This window comes from Carcharhinus amblyrhynchos, chromosome 2 (assembly GCF_965287045.1).
Source record: "Carcharhinus amblyrhynchos chromosome 2, sCarAmb.v2.hapA, whole genome shotgun sequence".
Taxonomy (NCBI): Eukaryota; Metazoa; Chordata; class Chondrichthyes; order Carcharhiniformes; family Carcharhinidae; genus Carcharhinus; species Carcharhinus amblyrhynchos.
This window is the reverse complement of record NC_137325.1, coordinates 22,426,781-22,451,143: the sequence shown is the minus strand read 5'-3', so window position 1 is coordinate 22,451,143 and position 24,363 is coordinate 22,426,781. Positions and strand designations below refer to the sequence as shown.

The following is a 24,363-nucleotide window of genomic DNA, read 5'->3' as shown; positions in this document are numbered from 1 at the left end:
CAGGGCAAAACCGCAATTTATTACCCATCCTTTGCTGGGCTAAAGGTAGTTTTAGCTACAGCCAGTCCCCTCCATCCTTGCCAAAAAAACAAGTCAACATATGGGATGAGTAATACTCAATCCACATTGCTTAGTGAAATATCTGATTCATTAGATCCTTCTGAATTCTGGACCATCACTATAGGTTAACAGATAAAATAATCCTGTGTTGCTTTAAGCTGACAGCTCTGATCTGAATTTTTGAATTACATTTGAACTTTGAAACCATCTCAGAAAAGGGAAGACCTTCGGTCCATCAAGCCCATCTACTCACAGTATTCCTGTGGTGCATTTTGTGATAATCCTGGATTCTATGTGTAAAAGTTTCATAGAATCCCCACAGTACAGAAGGAGGCTATTTGGCCCATTGAGTCTCCAATGACCACAATCCTATAAATGGAACCCCATAACCCTATAAATTTACCCTAGCTAGTCCCCCTGACACTAAGCAGCAATTTAGCATGGCCAATCCACCTAACCCATACATCTTTAGACTGTAGGAGGAAAACTGGAACACCTGGAGGAAACCTCCACAGACACGGAAAGAATGTGCAAACTCCACACAGACAGTGACCCAAGGCAGGAATCGAATCCAGGTCCCTGGCGCTGTGAGGCACAGTGCTAACCACTGAGCCACTATGCTGCCCCAACTCAAAAGCTTCTTGTTGATAAAAGGAGCAAGTTTTTTTTAAAAAAGGTTTTGGAATACTGCACGGTATCCTTCTCTGAGCCCTTTGTCTAACAGGGAAACACAGTACTGTGTACAGAGCTGTCCTAAAGGACGGCATGGTGATACAGTGGTTAGCACTGCTGCCTCACTGTGCCAGACGCTTGTGTTTGATGGTGGCTTCAAGTTGCTATGTGGAGTTTGCATGTTCTCTCCGTGTTGAAGTGAGTTTGCTCCTCCAAAGATGTGAGGGCTACGTTGATTGGCCATAGTAAATTATCCCTTAGTGTCAGCGGGGCTAGCAGAATAAATATGTTGGGTTTGTGGGTATAGGTTCCAGATGGGAATGTTGTCACTGCTTCTGCGCTGTAGGGATTCTATGAGTTTATGCATTCCTCAACCTGTGGCCATGCTAAATTGCCCCTTAGTGTCCAAAGATGTGTAGGTTAGGGGATTAACAATTGTAGAAATGTGTGGGGTTATGGGGTTAGGGCATGGGTGGGATTGTTGTCGATGCAGGCTCGATGGGCCGAATGGCTTTCTTCTGCATTATGGAATTCTATGATTCTAAAGTTGGGAGTACATCGGCCAAAACATGCACATTGAGGTCCTGGCAAACAGCAATGAGATAATTGTGTTTCAGTGTGATTGAATTGTAAATATTGGCCACAACACCAGGAAGAGCACCTTGTCCTTCTTCACATATGCCACAGTGTCTTTTATCTTCACTTGAGAGCAGATGGCCCTCAGTTTTACATCTCGTCCACAAGTGCTCCCTCAATCCTCCATCAAAGTATAAATCTCAATTAGTGACTCGTGTAGAGCGAGCGAGAGTTTAACTTGTAACTTTCTGACTCAGGAATGAATTAAGCCTTGGCAAACAGTAGCTACCTAAATAATTTGACTTGCGCAACAAGAATGCCTTGCTTGATTTTCATTTTAGTTCAGAAATGGTTGAATAGTTTTCAAATTTGGAATAATTAATGTAGATTTGATGTTTTTGTGCAATGGGATAATTCTCCCATGGGCTCAGGTGGTGGGTTCAAAGGTGGCGGTGGGAGGAGGGGGGCAGTGTTTGACAGGAATGCAAAAACTTGGTTTCATGCCAACAGAAATTTCCAACAGGATTTTCCACTGCCGTGGCAGATCAGGAAACCGGCTAGTGGCCGGCATGATCCTGATTTGCATTCCGCTAATGGGATGCAGGTGAAAGCCTGACTGGGATCTCCCCCCCACCCTGCTGCTCTCACAGCCAATTCTCTACAATGCCAGAACATAAACAGGTCCAAAATACATCTAGAACATAGAACATAGAACATTACAGCGCAGAACAGGCCCTTCGGCCCACGATGTTGCGCCGACCAGCTTTTAAAAAAAAACACTAACCCACTAATCTAAACCAATCCCATTTCGTCCATAAACCTATCTGGAGCAACATGGCGTGCAGATGTAGGGACTCACCTGAGCAATGCCTGGGGCTGCCTTGCAGAGTTTGGGATGGAGGCCACCAGTGACTATGGCCCCTGGAATACCAAAACAGTGGGTGGTGGGAGCATCCACAGGGGCAGATTGTCCAGATTCAGTGTCGTTGAGGATGTCCACCTTCCAGCCTCAGAGTGCTCCCGGAGACATATCTTCATTTTCAAGAGGTCGAATCTTTTTTCTTTAATCGTGTGTCAGTGATGTTGGGCACGTTTTTAATACAGTATCCGGATAAGACGGCAGACAATGCGTCCCACTATGGAATATAGCACAAAACCCCAGGTTGCCGAATGAATGAGATGGGGCCAGAAATATATGGCGTTGATTTTCTGCTGGCCTCTGCGGTGGGAAACACCTCACATCTCCACCACCGCCGTGGGCCTTAGTCTCCAGATTGGAAAACTCCAGCCAATTTCTTTCTAGGCATGCGGGACTCTTGAACATTTTTCTATAGGGAGGAAGCTCAAGCTGAATTATTTGAAACAGTTGTAAAAAGAATTAGGGTGGTCTGGAACATATTTTGCATTTGTTGGCAATAATTGACTTCAGATTTAAAGGTACAGATGTGTGAACTGCTTTAACTATTATCAACGTTTTGTACAGCTGCCATAGAAAAGGTCTGGCATTGTTTCCCTCAAAAAAGAAGTAAATTATATACAAACAGCTGATTTTAATTTGACTTATTGTCACATGTATACAGTGAAAAGCATTGTTTCTTGCACGCTATGCAAAGCAAATTGTACGTAGAGGAGGAGAGGGTGCAGAATGTAGTGTTACAGTCATTTATTTATTAGTCACATATAGGCTTACATTAACACTGCAATGAAGTTACTGTGAAAATCTCCTAGTCGTCACACTCCAGTGCCTGTTCAGGTATACTGAGGAGGAATTTAGCATGGCCAATTCACCTAACCATGTCTTTGGTGTGTGGGAGGAAACCCACGCAGACATGGGGAGAACATGCAAACTCCACATAGACAGTGACCCAAGCCGGGAATCAAGCCCGGGTCCCTGGTGCAGTGAGACAGCAGTGCTAACCACTATGCCACCATCATAGATAGGGTGTAGAGGAAGATCAACTTAATGCAAGGTAAGTCCATTCAAAGGTCTGATGGCAGCAGGGAAGAAGCTGTTCTTAAGTTGGTTGGTATGTGACCTCAGACTATTGTATCTTTTTCCCGATGGAAGAAGGTGGAAGAGTATGTCTGGGGTGTGTGGGGTCTTTGATAATGCTAGCTGCTTACACAAGGCAGTGGAAAGTGTAGATGGAGTCAATGGATGAGAGGCTGATTTGCTTGATCGACTGGGCTTCGTTCACAACCCTTTGTAGTTTCTTCGGTCTTGGTCAGAGCAGGAGCGATACCAAGCTGTGATACAACCAGAAGGAATGCGTTCTATGGTGCAGCTGTAAAAGTTGGTGAGAGTCGCAGTACACGTGCCAAGTTTCCTTAGCCTCCTGAGGACGTAGAGACATAGGTGGGTTTTCTTAACTTTAACGTGGCATGGAGGAACAGGATAGGTTGTTGGTGATCTGGACACCTAGAAACTTGAAGGTCTTGACCATTTGCACTCCCGTTGATGTAGACAGGAAAATTCAGAAGTACGGGGTAGCTAAAGACAGAACCGTAACTCTGCAGTAAGTGACACAATGAACTACTCCTACATGTATAAATGAAAACTGGTGCGGTGCAAAAATTGGACACCTAAACTGGGAATTGTGTGATGTGAGCATGTGAATGGGATATTTTCTATAAATTTCTGCAATGCTAAAGGCTTTCTAAAGATTACGATTTGAAAGAAAAATGTAAATCACACTGAACATACCGACATAAAGAGAAGCATGATGCGTACAAAACTTTATTAACGAATGCTTATTTTAGTCACAGCAGACAAATTGAATAAATACTTAAAAATCATGACTTCAAATAATAAATACCTGAAACAGTTTGAAAATTGAAACTAGAGATAAAGGTTAGGCTTTGTTAAAGAACTAATTGGCTACCCTTGTCTGAAGAGTCTTTGTTCGGTTAGCTTAGAAATGACTGAGAGAAAGAAAACCAACTTTTTTTGGGGAACTTTAGGTAAATGCTCACAATTCCAAGTTATTTCACTAATAATTTAATCAAAGAACTCCCTCTTAAAGCAGTTTAAATGTTATTTTTTTCAGGAATAGCTATGAAATACTTAACCGCGGCAAAAAATTAATTGTGCAGAAATCTTTCCTTAAAAAAAAACTACATAACAGAAAAATGCATCAGATTGTATACAACAATTCCCTTAATGCTCACAATTATACATTAAAAAATCTTTATTTTAGGCAACGTTATGCTAACTCCATTCACTTGAACTCTTGCCTTTGGAGGCAACTGAAAAATCTCACATAGTATATTCTGTTAAAAATATCTTGAAGCCTGGGAATAAAGACGTTTTAAGAGCCCTATTTTTCCTCAAAGTGAGGCCCGTCTCATGTACCTGTGTGAATAACAAGAAATCTGTTTTCATTAACTTTATTACAAAAAAATAGAAAATGTACTTCAAGTAATTTCTAATATTAGAAGTGGTGCTGTGTACTAAAAGGTAGATTTTGCTCGGAATTTATAATAGTTACCCAATAAAGTAAAATAACAGATCTATTCTTTTACAAAACCCTGTCCTTAGCACGGCATTAATCTATTTACTTTAATGCGAATCGGTACCTTCTTATAACCAACAGCTGAATTAAAAGCAAACCTGTTGCAGAACTTCAAAATATACATTTAACTGTATAATCACTGAATAATGCTGTAAAACTATACTGCAATATACAAAACCAAAAAGGATTCACTGTGAATATATATAAACATTGACAATACACAGGTCCAAATGTTAGGCAAAGCGTGGCATTTAAAAAGTGTACTTTGAAGAAAGTAGAGAGTAGAAATGAATGCTGAACATGCTCGCATCAAATTTCCTCACTCCTCATTTTAACAGAGGCAGTGACCTGAAACAGGCTGACGCTTCTGTTTTTCAAAAAGTTTGTTTATTAGTGTCACAAGTAGGCTTACGTTAACACTGCAATGAAGTTATTGTGAAAATCCCCTAGTCACTACACTCTGGCACCTGTTCAGATACAATGATGGAGAATTTAGCATGGCCAATCCATCTAGCCCACACATCTTTCAGACTGTGGAAGGAAACTAGAGGAAACCCATGCAGACACAGGGAGAATGTACAGACTCCATACAGACAATAACCCAAGCTGGGAATCGAACCCGGGTCCCCAGTGCTTGAGGCAGCAGTGCTAACCACTGTGCCACCGTGCCACCCTTAATGTCATGGCAGGGAAACTGATAATAATACGTCCAGTATTCATGCCACACTGGTCACAATCATCTCTACTCATAACTTATTAGGGCCACACAAGTTAAATGAATAGTCAACCATCAGCATTTGCTTAAAAAATCTTGCACGTTCAGTTTCGTTTATACAGCAAGCTATCCCAACTAACTTTCCCTTCTGGTTCCAACTTGTAAGAAATGCTTACTGCAGCTGATGTACAAGTTGTAAACAAGACAAAAAATACGTTTCCCATTAAATATAGAAAGGTACTCGGTTTACACATACATTTTGTTAATGTAGCCTTTTCTACATTATTGACCATAACCTGAGGATCCTCAAAGTGTCAGCATCCAGTTTTGCATTTTAAGTCCTCCGTGTAGCTTTTGGTCCAGCTTGGCTGTTGTGCAGGGTAAGCATGCAAGCCGAGCGGAGATGGGAATGGGAGCCTCCTGTCAGCGGAGCGGTTTGGTTTGACAGTACGTCTGAGACATTCCGCGCTGCACCCCGATGATTCTCGAAGCAAGCGGTGACGACGTAAATGGAAACGAATCAACCTGCTTGGAAGGAGCGACTTATCTTGTGACCAAGGGCACATCTTTTCCCCGGCTGCGGTTTTCGCCCTTGATCAAGCAGGTCAAGCTCCTCTGTTCATCTGTATGATGACGCAGGCAGGCAATGAGTCAGATCAAGGCACTTGCGCAGATGGTGGAGGGCAGCCTGCTGGTGTTGGCGTTCCATCTCATACCGCTGTTTACACATTCTCAGCTCCTGCAGAGACAACACGATACAGAAACTGGTGTTTATTTACCATACAAACCTCTGACTAGAACAGAGTACTAAGGCCATCTTTAAAACTGATATGTTGAGACAATTGACCCTTGGTTGTTAAGAACTGATGCCAGTGAAGTTTCGTAGCTTCTTGGGTCAATGACAGCATCAACTTGGGACTCACAAATAAATATTGAGGAACTTCAGTGCTTTGACACATTTTCAGGGCATTTTTTGATATTCATTACTGTCACAAGTAGACTTACATTAACACTGAAGTAAAGTTATTGTGAAAATCCCCGAGTTACCACACTCCAGCGTTTGGGTACACTGAGGGAAAATTTAGCATGGGCAATGCACCTAACCAGCATGTCTTTCAGACTGTGGGAGGAAACCCATGCACGCGTGAGGAGAACATGCAGACTCCACACAGACAGTGACCCAATCAGGAATTGAACCCAGGTCCCTGGTGCTGTGAGGCAGCAGTGCTAACCACTGTGCCACCCATATGGAGAGCGGACAGTACAACTTCTGGAGGTATTTCTGAAGGCAGTACAGAGCTGCAGCTCTGCCTGTTTCAGTGACCAGTTCCTCAAACATACTCAACATATTTTTTTTAAATGCTATCCTCTCTCATTACCTTGCTACTCAGAGCTGGGATTTTGCACATTGGAAGAATTCTGGGGATAAATCAGTGCACCCCACCCAACTATCCAGAAAGTTGAAGTGATTTTTGTTGGCGTTCCGGCGAGATTCCCACCTTTGTTGGGGGAGGGAGGAGCAGGGGAGGAAAGTGGTTGCTGCAGTGCCTGAGGCACTACAAGCAGCAGAACCTCACGCTGCGCATTGGGACAGCTGAAGATTAGTCTGATTAAAAAACAAATTAAACACGGCATGTGCAGGAGTGTAATCTATCATTTCGTGACTGATTACATTCCTCGGGGATGGACTTAAGTCTCAAATATCCTCCCAACCATCATTCACCGACGACTGACACCCACGGTGGGAACTTTTGACAGGGAGTCGGTGGAACAGCTTCCAGGCTGCCTTCCAAACCCATTAGATTGGCGGGGGCATGGACGGGTAGGGAAAGGGGGGAAAATCAGACGATCAGGTCTCATATATCTAACTCTCGCACTGACGTAGCCAAATTAGCTCACCATCTGAAGCTGAAGAAAGAACTTTGTTTATATTAAATCACTGCAGAGAAACCATTCTGGATCTTTACCCTGCTCTCTACCCTGCAGGGTTGTGGGTGCTCCATCACTGAATGTATTTGAAGCTGAGATGGACATGTTCTTGGTCTCTCAGGGAATCAAGAAATATGCAGGGGTGGGGGGGAAGTTTAAGTATTAGTGTCACAAGTTGGCTTACATTAACACCATAATGAAGTTACTATGAAAATCCCCTAGTTGCCATACATTGTTTGGGTACATTGCCAGCACATCATTTGGACTGTAGGAGGAAACCGGAGCACATGGAGGAATCTCTGCTCAGACAGTGACCTAAGTTGGGAATCGAACCTGGTTCCCTGGCGCTTTGAGGCAGCAGTGCTAACCATTGTGCTACCATGGCGTTGAAGCTAAAGGTTGATCAATGATTATATTGAATGGCAAAGCTAGCTCAAAGGGCCATATGATTTTTCCTGTTCCTAATTCTTAAGTTATGAACTATTTTACACTGAACTCTTCAACATCTAAATCATGCTATTTAAGTACAGAAAAAGTGTGGTTTCTTGGGTTATATTAGGCAGAACATCATTGATCTTGTTGACAATTTAAACTTGCAGAACTTCTAAATGTCCCAGATGGCCAAGTGTACAAAAGGTTTGGTCAAACCACACGTGGGAGCATAGATTGGATTAAACTAGATTAACAGGTCAGTGGAGTGTAGATTCTAGGGGCGGAGATTTTCTGTTGTCCCTGTGGCCTGTTTCTCGCCGTGACTGGACTACGCACAGTCAGAAATCCCATGTGCCATCGGCAGGTGGGACCAGAAGATCCTGCTAGCATGAACAGCTGGAAAATTCTGGCCTCCATATTTCCACGCAGCTAAAAGGATGAGGCAACCCTAATAACCCAAGAAGCTCTTTGCCAAATTCCTGGTATCATTCCTGAAAGATTACAGTTAGAAATAGAATGGTTGATGGAGAATGTTGTCCTCCCCCTCCGAACCTTAGGTGGACTAGCAGGGGTAAATAGGGTCTGAGTGGGTTTGTGGTTGGTGCAGACTTGAAGGGCCGAATGGCCTCCTTTTGCATTGTATGGATTCTATGATTCCTATTCATGTTTTGGTTAACTGTGCCGTTTTTGAAATAACTATTTCCTACAAGTCTATTGCACTATCATAGGAGCTAATCCTTAGCTTGTCTGCCTTAATACCATCCACCTACATGCTAACACTATGATACCCTCATGTTGAAGATTATATAGATTCTTCCTGTTTAATTACCCAAATGCAAACCATGACTCCCTGTACTCCCTTAAATGATGATTTATGTGACTTAACCCATAATTCAATTTGTAGGTTCTAGTAACATTTGAACTGGCTTTTAAATATTCCTTGATCGTAAAGGAGGCTTCAGTTAACATGATGTAAAACATGTCTATAAAAAACTTTTGAGGAAAGCGTTAACTTCAAAGCACCCGAGATTGATATAATTATTGATGTAACTATGATACAATGTGTGATGGAAAGCAGAAGTATAACTTTGTGCAGAGTTACTGGGATGTATATAGGTCTGTAAATAAACTAGAATGGTTTTGTACAAATAACAGTCCATGGCAGCATTCTTAGGGAAATGGCAAACTCTAAAGACATCCTATCTGGACCCTGAACCCTGGACTAAACAACAATCACCTGGCAATAAGTCTCGTTTTTGACCCCCAGGACATATTGTTTGACAAAGGATCCACTGGTATTAATGCTAACATTGTCAAAAGCCTTTCTGTGTATTGAGAAGGAAGTTTCGAGGTATACAGATCACCAACAATCTGTTCTGGTCTATATACAATGACACTTTAGTTAAGAAAGCGCACAAACGCCTCAACTTTCTCAGAAGGCTAAGCAAATTCAGTATGTCCAGCACATCTCTTACCAACTTTTTCAGTTGTGCCATAGACAGCATCCTTTCCGGATGTATCATAGCTTGGTATGGCTCCCACTCTGATCAAGACAGCAAGAAACTGCAAAGGGCTGTGAACGTAGCCCAGTCCATCACACAAACTAGCCTCCCATTCATTGACTCCATCTACACTTCCCTCTGCCTTGGGAAAGCAGCCAGCATGATCAAGGACCCCACATCCCAGACATACTCTCTTCCACCTTCTTCTATCGGGAAATAGATACAAACTCTGAAATTGTATACCGGCCAACTCAAGAACAGCTTCTTCCCTGCTGCCATTAGACTTTTGAGTGGACCAATCTCGTAATAAGTGATCTTTCTCTATGCCCTACCTATGACTGTTGCATTATATTCTGCACCCTCTCTTTTCCTTCTCCCATTTGTACTCTATGAACGGTATGTTTTGTCTGTATCGTGTGAAAGAAACAATACTTTTCACTTTTCAATGTTTTTATGTATCTCAGTTCATGTGACAATAATAAATCAAATCAAATCAAATCAAAGCAACAGGTAAAGACAAAGGGCAGGATTTTCAGTCTGGACTCGGGTATTTGATACTGGGATCATTTCTGGGTCCCTCTACAATGTGATTTTTATCTGCAAAGGGGCCTGCAAACGGCCCATTTAGTAGCGCCAGGGGCTGCCTGGAACCAGGAACTAGCTTTGGATGGCAATTTCCAAATGCAGATGGCAGTCACGACTGGGCTCACTGCTGTCAGCAGATAGGAGAGCAGATGGCTAGCAGCCTCAGAGGGCAAACAAGTGCCCAAACTCATCAGTCCACTTTAATAATCGATGGGAACTTTGTGCCATCCACACAAGCACCTCACTTTGACTAGCCTAAGACAGTAAATTAGCAAGCACAGTAAATAATGGCTCCCTGCTTTGCCCCTGACAACTGTCATTAACTGAATTCTGAAAGACGTGCTGGTTAGGTGCACTGACCCAAACAGGCGCCAGAGTCTGTGGCGACTAGGGGAATTTCATAGTAACTTTATTGCAGTATAAGTCTTTCCTGTGACTAATAAATAAACTTTAAAAACTTTCACCTGCCCCAAATTATTCGCTCTCCCTGTTCTAACCTTTGAAATGTCATACTGTCCCCTGCCAATAACACTCTTCAACTTACAAGCTTTACCTTTGAAAACAGCCATTTGTCAGGGAATGTTAGAATCACTCCAGAGTGCTATTTTCAAAGCATGCCCGTCCCTCCACAGGTGATGAGAATGAAGCCCAAGTGTGAATCTGTAGTATTTCTGGTGGGTACATTCAAACTGTAGTGCTTATGCATTAAGGCCCTGAAATTTCTCTTGGCTGCCTTGCAAGGGGCCCAGAACTATGAGGGGGTAGAACTGGTGCTCCCTCTCTTTGGGCTGGATAGGAACATGATGATGCTTCAGCAAGGTGAGGCGGGTCAACCTCTGGCAGGCAGATGTGGACCCTTGAAAAAATACAATTTTGTCTGAAAATTTGTGGGCAGATTGTAGTCCGCCCCCATCCCCCACCACCTCCAGCCCCACCACCCTTTACTCAGTGATCCAAGGGCAACTTGGTCATGATTGATGGGAATGTTCCCTTTAGTGGGTGGAGGCTGAGCTTACATGGGGCAGGAAGTTGGCAGAGAAGCGATCACTCGGATTGGGTTTAGTTTCAATCACTAGAAGTCACGTGAAACGTATTTGTGATTCATGGGAAGGAGCTGGGCTTCGCAGTGACCCTCCCTGCTCCTAAAACTGACAATTAACAAGCACATTCTTCTCCCAACACTTGATTGCTCGCTGCAGGCTGCATAGAAGACACCTCCTGCTGTGTTACACTTGAAGGGCCAAACATCAGTAAATATTCAAAGCATGTAGTCGACTGAAAAGTCCTTTTAAAATCGATGGTGGGTATCTCTTTGAACTAAATGATGATAAACCTCCACTCTGAACGAAGGTTGACATTTTGCTGGAATATAACGTGGGCAGGTCTCTCATTTTCACACTAGCCACCTCGTACCTTTGCTAGAGTGAGGGGAATCAGAAATCATCAGGGCAGCAAAATGTCAAGCTTACGCCAAAACGCTCCAGTGTTTGACATAATTTAATTCAAAGAGACACCCAGCGATTTTGAAAGAACATTTCAGAGGACGAGAGGCTCTGCATGTTTACTGATGTTCATCCTTTCAAGTGTAGGCACCACAGGAGGTGCCTTTTAAGCTGTGAGCAGCAGGCAATCAGAAATGCAGGGGTACCTTTACTTAATAAACACTGTTTTTTCAGAAGCAGCATCACGTCTATGCACCTGGCTATTGTACAGCCAGGTTGTTCCTTACCAACATGTGTGCGCTGAGGTGCTCTGCTGTCATATTCAATTCGTGATTTCTTTCCTTGAGATGATTCAGCTGCTCCTGAAGGACTTGCCGTTCCACATTCTTCTCTGCATAACAAAAACGATTTATCAGTTGCATTATTAAAAGTCACGTGAGCCAACTTTATCCTTTCTCTCCACAATATCTGGTCATTTCCTGCACATCAAGTCCAGAAAAGATTTACAGTTTTTCCATTTGTAGAAAAACAGAAGCAAAATGGAACCATAGAACCTTTACAGTGCTGAAAGAGGCTGTCCGACCCATTGAGTCTGCACTGACTCTCAGAAAGACCGTCTCCCACCCACGCCCTCTTCTCCATTCCATCCTGTGTACCCCCCCACCCCCCGCCATAAAGAAAGCAAACGGAATGTTTGCATTTATGGTTAAAGGAATAGAATATAAAGGAAGGAAGCATTGTTGCAACTATACAAGGCATTGGTGAGGCCGCACCTGGAGTATTGTGCACAGTTTTGGTCCCCTTATTTGAGGAAAGATGTACTAGCATTGGAGGCAGTTCAGAGGAGGTTCACTAGATTGATTCCAGAGATGAGGGGTTTGTCGTATGAAGAGAGATTGATCAGTTTAGGCCTATACTCTCTAGAATTTAGAAGAATGAAGGGAGATCAAATTGAGGTTTACAAGATGATAAAAGGTATGGATAACACGGACATGGAGCGGATGCTTCCGCTGGTAGGGCATTCTAGGACGAGAGGTCATAGTCTTAGGATAAGGGGTAGCAAATTTAAAACAGAGTTGAGGAGAAACTACTTCTCCCAAAGGGCTGTGAATCTGTGGCATTCGCTCCCCAAAATGTGGTGAATGCTGGGACAGAGAGTAAATTTGAGGAGGAATTAAACAGATTTTTAATTGGTGATGGGTTGAAAAGTTATGGGGAGAGGGCAGGAAAATGGGGTTGAGGAGCATACCAGCCATGATCGAATGGCAGGGTGGATTTGATGGGCCAAATGCTCTAATTCTGCTCCTGTATCTTATGAACTTATGAATCTCTAATCCTTAGATCCCAGCATGAGTCAATACTTGGATCCTAGCACAAGTCAATGTTTGGATCCCAGCAGGAATTAATACTCCTATCCTATCAGAAATCAATACCTGGATCCCTGCATGAGTTAATACTTGGATCCTAGCAGGGATCAATGCTTAGATCCCAGCAGGAACCAATACTTGGATACCAATAGGAGTCAATGTTTGTATTCCATCAGGAATCAATGCTTCGATCCTAGCAGGAATCAATGCAGGAGATAAAACTACAAATAGGCTTTAAGGAAGGAGTGGGAAAATATCTGAGAAAGAACAACTGTATGCAAAGAAATGTGGACTAAATTGTTAACTTGTTAACAGAGAGGCAATGCAGGTGTGAAGGGCAGAACGTGCTGCAAAATCCCACAGGAGCCATTGTCATTTTAGGCAAGAACTGGGCGTCTGTCAACTGGAGCTCACCTCCATGTTGTTGCCAACCTGAGGGCCCAGTCATTTTGAGGCCCAAGTTTCATTACCATCCTTCCAGTGAACAATGGGTGCCAAGTGGCTGCCTTGTTACACCCCACTGGCTGCGGCAAAGTAGTAAAATAAACGGCTCGCAGGCTGACCCTGCTGAAAGCTGGAACCTGGAAGGGGAGGAGTTGTGGAGGAGAGGAGTCTAGGACAGCAGGAAGGGCAATCTAAATATTAAACATTTCTTAAACTGTTTATCTGAGAGACCTTCAGCTGCCCCTTAAAGAAGCTCCAGTTAGATCAATGCCTATTAGCTATAGACACAACATATGCGGTGCATGCACCCACCTATTTGAAACTCTTACGCCCCAAAGTTATAATTGGTGTTAGTGGGCTCAAATTTCCAATTTATAAATGGACGCCCATCTGGAACAGACAGACATTCTGGTCGCCCATCTCAGGATGCCTATCCAAGATGCAGTACCGCTGAACTGACCCACTGTCTTTCTCAGGCATCTGTTTATGTCGAGTGGAGTGAACCAAAACTGATCCAATTGATTTTAATGTGCTACGGTTTCTAGAAAAAATGCACTACTTGAATTAAAAAAAAAGACAGCCCTGTAGATGTTGCAGTTATCTCCACAGTGGTCTTCAAATTTAGTTCAGTTAGAGTCTTCATTTACCCTTACCTTCCATGTATTCTTGGTAGGCTTCGAGGACACCTGTCACTCCCTGCCATTTTGGTCTCTGATCCATTTCATCCTGACTGTCCAATTCCTCAGCCTGTCTGCTCTGATCCAATCTCCCCAGCACTTGCTGTTTTGGTACATCACACGGCGATGAACTCTGAGCAGGTGAGCTGCAACGCAGGTCACTCTGCCACTCACCCACTGAAAAGTTAATGAACAAAATGATGTTTCAGCTAACAGATACATGCGCGATGGCTATCAGTTACAACACTATTGTGCTTTGCAGACAGCATATTTGACAGGATCTGAGGCATGTATTTGTCATGCAGCTTTCCTCGGTAGATCCCAAAACGCCCACAAAGGCAAAATGTAAAGTCTGAATTTAAAGTTATCAGTTAGTGACAGGGAAACATTTATATCATCAGTTTAATGTGACTGTTAACTTCAAACTGCTTCCTACTTCTCACTAAGTTAACATATAGAAACATAGAATTATAGAATCCCTACAGGAGGCGGCCATTCGGCCCACTGAGTCTGCACTAACCATAATCCCATCCAGGCCCTATTCCCATAACCCCATATATTTACCCTGCTAATTCCCCTGATGCTAAAGTTAATTTTGCATGGCCAATCAACCTAACCCGCACATCTTTGGACTGTGGGAGGAAACCCATTCAGACATGGGGAGAATGTGCATATGCCATTGGGTATTGACCCGAGGCTGGGCTCCTGGCACCATGAGGCAGCAGTACTAACCACTGTGCCATCGTGCCACCCACTATATAATTTCCATCACATCATGCAATCGTGTAAAACCTGCACAAATTCTGTTATTTCCTACCGGATGTGGAATGTAACAAATGGACTCCTATGTTTTGCAAAATATCAGTGCTTTCTGACAACAGGGTCCTACTGAATTACAATAAGGGGGGGGGGGATTTCCTCGTTTCACCCACCACAGGAATAGTGGACAGGGGTATGAGCCATGCAAAGGTCCGTTGACCTTGGGCAGGATTTTCCGGTTTTGGGGTGAGCTCGGCCTGAAAATCCCATCCAATATGTCAAAACGACTTCACTGATTGCACAATGTGCAAATGTAATGCCCACTGAAGCTTGTTTCTGCCTAGAACCATGTAGAACCATGTAGACATTTTCATGCAGAAGAGAACAATCCAAATTACATACTGCTGTTTTACCACCTTTCCCTTTCTTGTACAGATTCCGGGACAAACCATTGAACTAAATGTTGTGGTTGTGGTGGTAAATAGTCATTACCAGAGTTCTGTGCAGTAATCTGCACTGGAACTGGTTGGCCAGAGAGTTAGTGATTCAGGGCAATGCCAACAGGTTGAATTCCCATTCTGGCTGAGGTTGCTCATGAAGGCCTCACCTTCTCAATCTTGCCCTTTGCCTCAGGAGTGGTGATCCTCAGGTTACATCACCACCAGTCAGCTCTCCCCCTCAAAGGGGAGAGCAGCCTATGGTCATCTGGGACTGTGGCAACTTCACCTTTTATCTAATCTGTACTCCAGGCTGACAGCATGATAAGAAGTCTCACAACACCAGGTTAAAGTCCAAACAGTTTATTTGATAGTAAACCCACAAGCTTTCAGGGTTTGGGAACCCCGAAAGCTTGTGGTGTTTACTATCAAATAAACTGGTTGGACTTTAACCTGGTGTTGTGAGACTTCTTACTGTGTTTACCCCAGTCCAACGCCGGCATCTCCACATCATGACAGCATAATGCCAAGGATATGAATATTGGGCCTTACCATCCTTAACAAAATAACCTAAATGCGATGATTCCTAACTGTGTCCAAAACATCAACTAGAACCAAGCGCACACAAATTTTAACTGTAAAGCGAATAACTTGTTACAGCTGCAGTGTTGGTCCCAAAGAGCCTTTTGTACTGATTGCATCGGTCAAACTTTTCCCACACAGGAATTTGTTACATGCTGCTGTTTCAGCTCTGTTTTATGGCCCCAAGTATAATTTGCAATTCCCAGGAACTAACCAGGGGTGGTACATTCTGGATTGAGAGAAAAGGAAGGGGCTGCGCACAAACCACTGATAACGTGAAACCCTTTTACAATAACCTGTGATGGTCATTGACAAATCCGCACCCCATTAATAAAGCACAGCACAATGCTTGAATTCCCTCACTGGTAGAAGAGCAATACTTCCTTCCTGCACCACAGTGACAAGGCAGAAATGAAAAACAAGTGCCATTGCAACTAGCATTGTTACTTGTTCCTATTCTCTTCCTCCTCTGAAACTGGGGCATTGGACACTGATGGTCTTCAGGTGACTGTCTCTATGGCATTCGTCATGCTTGAAGTAATGAATGTTGGTGAACTATTTGAAAGTGGGAGGCTACACACCAAGTTTGGTATTAGTCTTACTCATTTACACAAGTACAGGTGCTTTAGCATATTCCTCATTTTAGTCCCAGGATGGTTTCCACCTCTTCAACATTGCCAAACTCTGTCCTGACTCAGCTCATCACCTTTTGAAATCCTCGCCTTTGTTACCTGAAGTCTTGACTGGTCCAACATATTCCTCCTGGCTGGCTCCCATGTTCTAATCTGCAAAAACTTCAGCTCATCCAAAACTCTGTTGTCCCAGTCTCAACTCGCAACAAGTCACATTCACCAACAACCTGTGTTCCATTGTCTCCCGTTTAACCAACGCCACCACTTTAAAATTCTCATTGATGTTTTCAAATCCTTCCATGGCCTCGCCTCTCCCTAGTAATCTTCCCCAGCATCACTACCTTCTATGCTCCTCCAATTCTGGCCTCTTAAGCAGCCCAGTTTTAATTGGTCTGGCAATGGCAGCTGTATCTTCTGCTTTTAAGATCCTAAGCTCTGGGAGTCCCTTAAAATCTATCTTTTTAACCAAGACTTTGGTCAACTTCTAATACTATCTGGTGCGGCTCGGTGCCATATTTTGTTTAATAATGTTTCCGCAATCAATTCGGAACTTTTTATTACATCAGAAGTGCTGCAGAGATGTAAGTAGTTGCTGAGGCTAATTTTATTGGCCTAACTGGTGCCTCTAAGGAATTAGCCAACTCATTATTGTTCAGTGAACATACGTGGGACTTGCCCAATGTGCACAATATCACATCATGCATTATTTTATGTCTTTTTCTTGAGGCTGATACACATGCTCAGTTAAAATAAGTTTCCCGGTACCCTTCGTCTCCCTGTCTGGCCCTGGCGAAACCACCCCACCCACATTGTACCTGGGCCTTCAGCGCTGCTCTGGTCTCCCGGATGCAGTGTGCGTTCCCGGGACTGGAGAGCTTCCAACCCTCTGACTATCCACCCGCTCCTAGGGATGGACCTTTACCTCTAAAGGTGCGGCTAATGCCTGAATGCCAAATTAGGATTTAATCCCATTGAGGCTCCTGGAAATGGTTGTGATGGCATTGTCACCGGCTTACCAGCCGTTACTTGGTGTGGCCATTAAATGCTGCCCATTGTCTGTACATGGGATGATACAGAATTAATAATGCATGGCACATATTAGAATTTAAATATTAATACGATGGTGTTAAATTTAACTTAAGAGTTAATAAATACATTGTCAGCCCACAGACAGCTTGTGGTTGGTCCTAGCTGATAAAGTGGCATTTTAATGCAGATTGCACAATTTTAATACCTTAAGTGCGGAAACTCTCGAGCTTGCTGCTGAATGGCGTGCATGCAGCAAATTAGTTTTATTGCTCAACAAAAGAATGACACTGTCTGACCCAGCGCGACTGAATTGCGTTCCCGTGATTGCAGAGAGAGACCGGTGCCAGTCACACCATTTGCCAGGAGGATGCCAGGTGGCAACAGGAAAGAAAATGTGAGGTGGTGGGGAGTGGGGGAGGGGACATAAATGATAGACCTTACAAATGATATTCATAAGGAGGACTGCTCCTCTTGGCTGGCTGCGTTACCTGTGGGCTGATCGGGAGCCCGTTTCTTCGTGCTCGACCACACAGACGCGCGGAACTTCTGCAGAAACTCATCCAGCAGTTTGATTTTTCCATCGGTGTCACTTGCCATCCCACGCGGTTTAGCCTCATCACTGGAGGCGCCGCCAGGCTCTGCCGCTCCCAGCTTGTCAGATTTGTTCTCATTTACGTCGCCTGCGTGATCCTTTGACACCGTCTCCGATGCTTCTGGTGTCAGCGGCGGCCTGCCCGGCTCTGCCTGAGGCTGGGCAGGCAGGTCCTCCCGAGAGCCGGGGCTCGGATCGCTGTCAGGTGGAATCGCCGGGGGACGGCTGACGTCAGCCACACCTGTCACGCCAGGAGCATCTGCAAAAATAAGAACACATCATCTGCTCGATTCCTGATGTCTCTATGAGCACTCAGGTTCCTTTGGCGTAAATATCCTGACAGCAGCATTACTCACATCTTCTGTGGAGAGTATTGTCTGGGGGACGGTCGCCTTGCATTGAATACTCGACTGAACAGCTGAGTCTAAAGCAGACCTGACATAAAATCTGGCACGTTTGTTTGCAAGGGTCAGCTCAGCCACTCTGACAAACTTTTTGCTCGAGGCTGGCAATAAAAGCCTTTTAAGCATGATCAAAGTCCGCGTGTATTTTACGCCCCCTCGCGCAGAGTCTGCATTTTGGTCCCGGGCTGCTTCAGAATTCCTGCGTCTCGTCCCAAAAAATTCCCCAAACTTCAGCAATTACAAAGACAAAATCAGGTTTAACACGCACACAGCTGGGGACGCGCCTCACTGAGGTGGGGACACCAGATTGGAAGAATAATTTAAACCCACTCATCAATAATAAGGCAATAATGTTTACACAGGCCCAGGGAGAGATGGCTTTAATTGGCGGCAACTTCTAGCTGGCTTCCTCTCGGCTGGTCAGATCACCTAATTAAAATGATGGAAAAATCAACAACATTAGGTCTGTCCCTCGTTGCTCAGCCCCTGTCACATTTCCCCCAACACTGGCACTACGCACCTGAGGACAAGGAAGAAATCAGCAACTCTCTTTCTGCCATTAATCTCCTTCAGCAGGAGCTGAATGAGGAGTGTAGGGGGGAATGGTACGGCGGTACAATGGTTAGCACTGCTGCCTCACAGCTCCAGGGATCTGGGTTTGATTTCTGGCTTGGGTCCCTGTCTGTATGTTCACCCCATGTCGGCGAGAGTTTCCTCCGGATGCTCCGGTTTCCTCCCACATTCAGAATGACGTCCTGGTTAGCTGTATTGGCCACGCTAAATTCTCCCTCAGTGTACCCAAACAGGCACCAGAGTGTGGCGACTAGGGGATTTTCACAGTAACTTCACTGCAGTGTTAATGTAAGCCCGCTTGTGACACTAATAAATAAAGTTAACATTTTAATTAAATGCCTGATGTCACCATCAATAGATTCCCTGCCTGGAAGCCAGCTGGGTTGATAGGTTTGGTTTCCAAATCAGAGGAGCACCCAGGATTGCCTGGGAGGGCACTAGGTGGGTCCTAGGCCTGGGAGTGAATTCTGGACAGGGGGGGTGGGGTACAATAGGTCTTGGGGGGAGGGGGGAATCTACGCAGTGAAAGACTGGCTACCCCACAGTCATTTACTGACCAACTGGTCATTTACAGGCTGGAGGCAGGATTTTGGCCCTTCATGGACAGGAAGTCCTGCCTCAGAGATTTGCTGGCCACTTAGAGGCTGGCAGCTCCTACATACAGGTAGCACCAGCGGTGGCCACTGTCGGTACTGCACCTGGGTGATGACCTGCGATAAATCTTTTTAAGTGTTCGGGGTCGACAGGGCTTTGGGCAGTGGTATGAGTGGCCATAGGGGAAGGAAAGAAACCCGGGTAAGGGGTTTGTCTGTGTGTGTGTGTGTGTGTGTGTGGGGGGGTGGGGTTACACTTTGTGGGGGGAGACCCGCTTAAGGGCTCAGAAGAGCAAAGAAAGAGGGGCACCCCTCATTGTTCTACCATCAGCTCACAAAATGACAGAACGTTCTGGCAGTCGCGGTTAAAGGTAAAGGCAGGTTAATATTTCAGGTATAACCTGAAACTGGGGCGGCACGGTGGCACAGTGATTAGTACTGCTGCCTCACAGTGCCAGGGACTTGGGTTCAATTCCCTACTTGGGAACTCCTCTGTCTGTGTTGAGTTTGCACTCTCTCCCTGTGTCTGTGTGGGTTTCCTCTGGGTGCTCCAGTTTCCTCCCACAGTCCAAAGATGTGTGGGTTAGGTTCGTGGGTTAGATTGACCCTAGCGTCGGGGGATTAGCAGGGGAAATAGGCGGGGTGATGGGAATAGGACCTGGGTGAGACTGTGGTCAGTGCAGACTAGATGGGCTGAATAGCCTCCTTGTACACTGTAAGGATTTTATAATTCTGTGAAAATGCTGGAAAATCTCAGCACGTCTGACAGCATCGATGGAGAGAGAATAGAGCCGACTTTTTGAGTTAGGAAACAAGCCTAGCCTGTCCAACCTCTCCACCTAAGACAATTCCCGACGTTATTCCAGTAAACCTTCTCTGACCTCCTCCGATACATTTACATCCTTCCTTAAATAAGGAGACTAACACTGCACACAGTACTCCAGATATGGTCTCACTTGTGTCCTGCGCAACTGAAACATAACCTCCCTACTCTTGTGATCAATCCTCCTCGTGGTAAATGATAACATTCTAATAGTTTTCCTGATTGCTTGCTCAAGCAAACGGATGATTCTCACCTGAGCTCAGGGTTGGGTCCTCGGTGGGCTGAGCTGATTCGGAAGCTTGTGGATCCAGCTGAGGAGTGCATTTTTTCCCACTTTTACTGAGGAGCTTCAATAAAGTCTCTTCAATATCTGTAATGTAACAGTTCAACTTAATACATTTTTGATTAATAAAAAGGAAAACAAAGCAGAAACATTTTCACTGAGGTGAGACTTTTGAGCATTAAAATGTTGCATTCTAATGAGACAGATATGATGTGAATCTAGGATGATTAAATTGCTTTTGAATTTGGCCATGTTATGACTAAGTGCTACATTGCCCCAATGTAGTTGATGTAACTTGGAATCCTTTGACTATGCCATTTACATTGATGCATGACAGTCCTTCTCCCTTTCTCCTTCCATTCAATTCCACCCATTATTACCCTTCCTCCTCCTATATTTTCCCATTTGTTTCTCTCCTCTTTCACGTCAGTGTGACACGTTCTCTCTTGTTCTTCCCTCCATTCTTTCTCCTCTTTTTAGTCCCCCCTTTTGCTTTCAAATTTTTTCTGTTAATTCTCCTTCCAGTCCATTTCTGCAACTGTGGCAGTGTCAATGCACCCCGTAACTGCATTGGTCTGGTGTGCACCCCTATATCTTGAGTTGCAGTTCACCTTCATGTGAAACATGCAGTATTGGTTAGTTGGTTTCAACTGAAGAAGGAAAGATGAAAGTTTATTATCTGTCAGTTTGGTGGTTTACTATTGATAGGAGAGATCAGTTATGCACAATGGAGAATTAGTACCATTTTCTTACAGACCAGAGCTATGAGGGTGGATTGTTCATCCTGAGATAAGGAACCCCATTTTCTGACCTCTTCAGACAGCTGGTGGGAATCCCAATGCCCCGCTAAATGGGGCATCGGCTGAAAATTGGTCCAATAGTCATGAGGGCCTCAAGATTCACCAAGCTCACTCTGCTGGATCTCCTCTCAGTCTCCCCACTCAGCTTCCCTTCAGGTCACAGGCCTTGGCAGTGCCAACAGTGTACTGCCCCCAACTAACGCCCTGGCCTTGAGCCTTGGGCCCCAAGGGGGCTTGTGGTGATAAGTCCACTGGCCATTTGCCTCTCTGCTTCTGCATGGCTGCAGAGGACAGAACCCTCAAGGGTCTTGGGGTTTGGATAGGCTCGGGCTGCGGGCAAGGGGGCGACCTCGCCACTTTCCACCGGGACGGGTGTGTTGTGAACAGTCGCTCCTAACCCTGGCAGACCTGAAGATCACCCATGGCATGGTGATTTCAGGCAGCCCTGTGAAAATTGGTCTAATAGTCATGATCTGCCTACTCAAGCCCCCTTGAGGCCCAAGGTGCCAGGGGGCAGTGAACTGTGGGTAGTGCCAAGGTGCATAGCCCGAAGAGGACTGAGTGGTCTGATGGGGGAACGGGAGGTGCTGAGTGGGAGCCAGGTTACTCTCATGCCTATGTGGTGTATGTGGGGGTGGAGCTACCTGTCAGTTGTGGGTGGGGGGGGAATGCCCCTCTTTGCTAAGGGTTTGGTGATGCTTCCCTGGTCAGCTGGGGGGGAGGGGGCATAAATGTTTATGATATTCAGCTATTTTTTGAATGCCAATTATGCCAAAAGTTTCTGCTCATCCTGTTTTGGGATAGAATAAACATTGGTTGGGATTTTCTGTGCCAGTAGTGGGGAAAAGAAGTTTCAGGAGAAGTGACATTACCCTCTCCCTGCACTTACCCCACAATTACTCAGAGGTCACCCACAAAAATTGTGAAGAAAGAGTCCTTATTGCGCTTTTCATTTATTCAATCTGGCCTGACATGGATCACTAATTCACATTTGCAGAGGATGGGAGGTCGCTTCCGGACTGTTCACTCACCTTTTCTCTGTGCTGTGGTCAAATGCTTCAAGTTGAAGAGTGCAAGAAATTGCTTCTTTTCCTCAAAATCAGTTGCCCTGTTCAGTTCTTCTGGAGAGTGGGTGATAGAATAAACCCGAGGAGAAGGAGGAGGAAGGGGAGAGTGTCGTTTCTTTTCTAAGTAAAATGAGGGCGGGCTGCGTTCTCTCAGCATCCGACGCCGCTTCCTCATCTTCTGCCGTTTGACTTCTTCCTTCTTGCTCTGAGTGGTCAGACCCACGGCACCAAGGAATAACATTTTCTGTGATTGGATATTAAGGAACAAAAGCCATTTTAAATTAACTAATGTGCACGTGAATACATAGAGTGGACACTGATGAATGAACCTGTCGGTCCTCTCTTATACTTTAGCCCAGTAACAAGAGGATAGGTGGTGTGGCATAGTGATATTATCTACTGGACTAATAATCTAGAGATCCAGGGATGGTGAAATTTGAATACAATAAAAGTCTGGAGTTAGAAACCATTGTTGTAAAAACCCATCTGGTTCACTAAAGCCCTTCAGGGAAGGAAATTTGCCAGCCTTACTTGGTCAGTTCGACGCGTGACTCCAGACACACAGAAACGTGGATGACTCTTAAATGTCTTCTGAATGGCACTCAGGTAAAGGGCAATAAGGGATGGGTAGTCAGTGGTGCCCACATCCCGTGAATGAATAAAACATAACAATTCAATCACTGCTGAAATTTTCAGCTCTGAGTAACTAACAACTTTTCCAAAAGTGCTTCAGGATGTCTTCAGGCTGTGGAAAGGTTCTATACAAATGCAAATCCTTCTCCTTTCTTTCATACGAATGGACAAGTGCCAGGATTTTCCAGTCCTGCCCACAGCGCCCATGGTGGCGGGTGGAGGGACAAAGATTGCAGTCAATTTCCTGTTGGTGGATAAACAGGTCGCCATCATCTGCTCCCATCCTCAATGGCGGTGCACTTTTCCCCGCCGTGCCATTATGGAGCTCTATTTAAATACATTAGAATATCATGAATGCTCATAATCGAGACAGCTCAGTGGAATCACTTCTGCCTTGCAGAAGTACAGTTTATATTGAGGGTAAGGCAACACGGATGTCGGTAAGGATGTTAAGAAGGGACACGCGCTGCAATGAAATGGCTGCACACAACATCAGCCAGAGGCATATCATGTGAAATCTGGGATAAGTGTGGGTGGGGAGGGGGTTGGTAACATGGAATAAAATCTGATCAAGCACTACACAACTCAGCTTACAGAGGGGATGTGGAATCAATGCAATTCTATTGGAAAGTATATACATGCGGTGTATAGGTTACCAGTGCTCCCCTTATATTTCTTGATCTTCCTAATCCTTTACTATGTCTTGGTGCCATCCAAAGACATCCACAGTGGAGGTGAAGGGAGCCTGATGACTGCTCCACCATTCTGTCTGTGGTGACATTGCCAGCTATTCCTCTGGAGGGCTGAGACCTGGCGGGGCCTGGTCTACTTTGGGCCTTGTGCTGTGGATGATGCTGGGGTCATAGGCAGAGGAGATTAGGATCAGCTGGACACTCACAGCAACACCAGGGTGGATGGCCCCAAGGTGTCCAGCTGCTGGTCCTCATCCCTGTGTATGCCAAGTGGCCAATGGCATTTATTGACAAAATTCAGGTGCGGGTAACATCTGCTTGGTTAAGCTACAGGTAGTTTAGCAAGAAGGCATGGTTTTCAGGAAAGGCAGGGTGGTGGGGGGATTCCTGATAAAGGAAACTCTGTGTGTGTGTATATGTGTATGTGTGTGCATGTGTGTGGCTGGCTGTCCAGTATTTATTGCCCATCCCTAGTTGCCCTTGAATTGAGTGACTTGCTCAGCCATTTCAGAGGGCAGTTGAGAGTCAACCACATTGCTGTGGCTCTGGAG

The 24,363-nt window shown here is 44.8% G+C and overlaps 1 protein-coding gene across 3 annotated transcripts in view; it reads right to left on the bottom strand.

Moving 5' to 3' along the window:
- Nucleotides 1-4,041: 4,041 nt before the first annotated feature.
- Nucleotides 4,042-24,363, bottom strand: part of LOC145353071 (genetic suppressor element 1-like) — a 175,127-nt gene continuing 154,805 nt past the window's right edge. For all 3 annotated transcript variants that reach the window (XM_080203417.1, XM_080203435.1, XM_080203425.1), the window contains exons 11-16: nucleotides 22,452-22,731; nucleotides 20,591-20,707; nucleotides 17,841-18,203; nucleotides 13,890-14,090; nucleotides 11,713-11,816; nucleotides 4,042-6,274 (exon numbers count right to left, since the gene is read on the bottom strand). In XM_080203417.1, coding sequence (XP_080059543.1) covers nucleotides 6,155-6,274; nucleotides 11,713-11,816; nucleotides 13,890-14,090; nucleotides 17,841-18,203; nucleotides 20,591-20,707; nucleotides 22,452-22,731 — 1,185 coding nt within the window. In that variant the 3' untranslated portion in view covers nucleotides 4,042-6,154. The remainder of the gene's footprint in view (nucleotides 6,275-11,712; nucleotides 11,817-13,889; nucleotides 14,091-17,840; nucleotides 18,204-20,590; nucleotides 20,708-22,451; nucleotides 22,732-24,363) is intronic.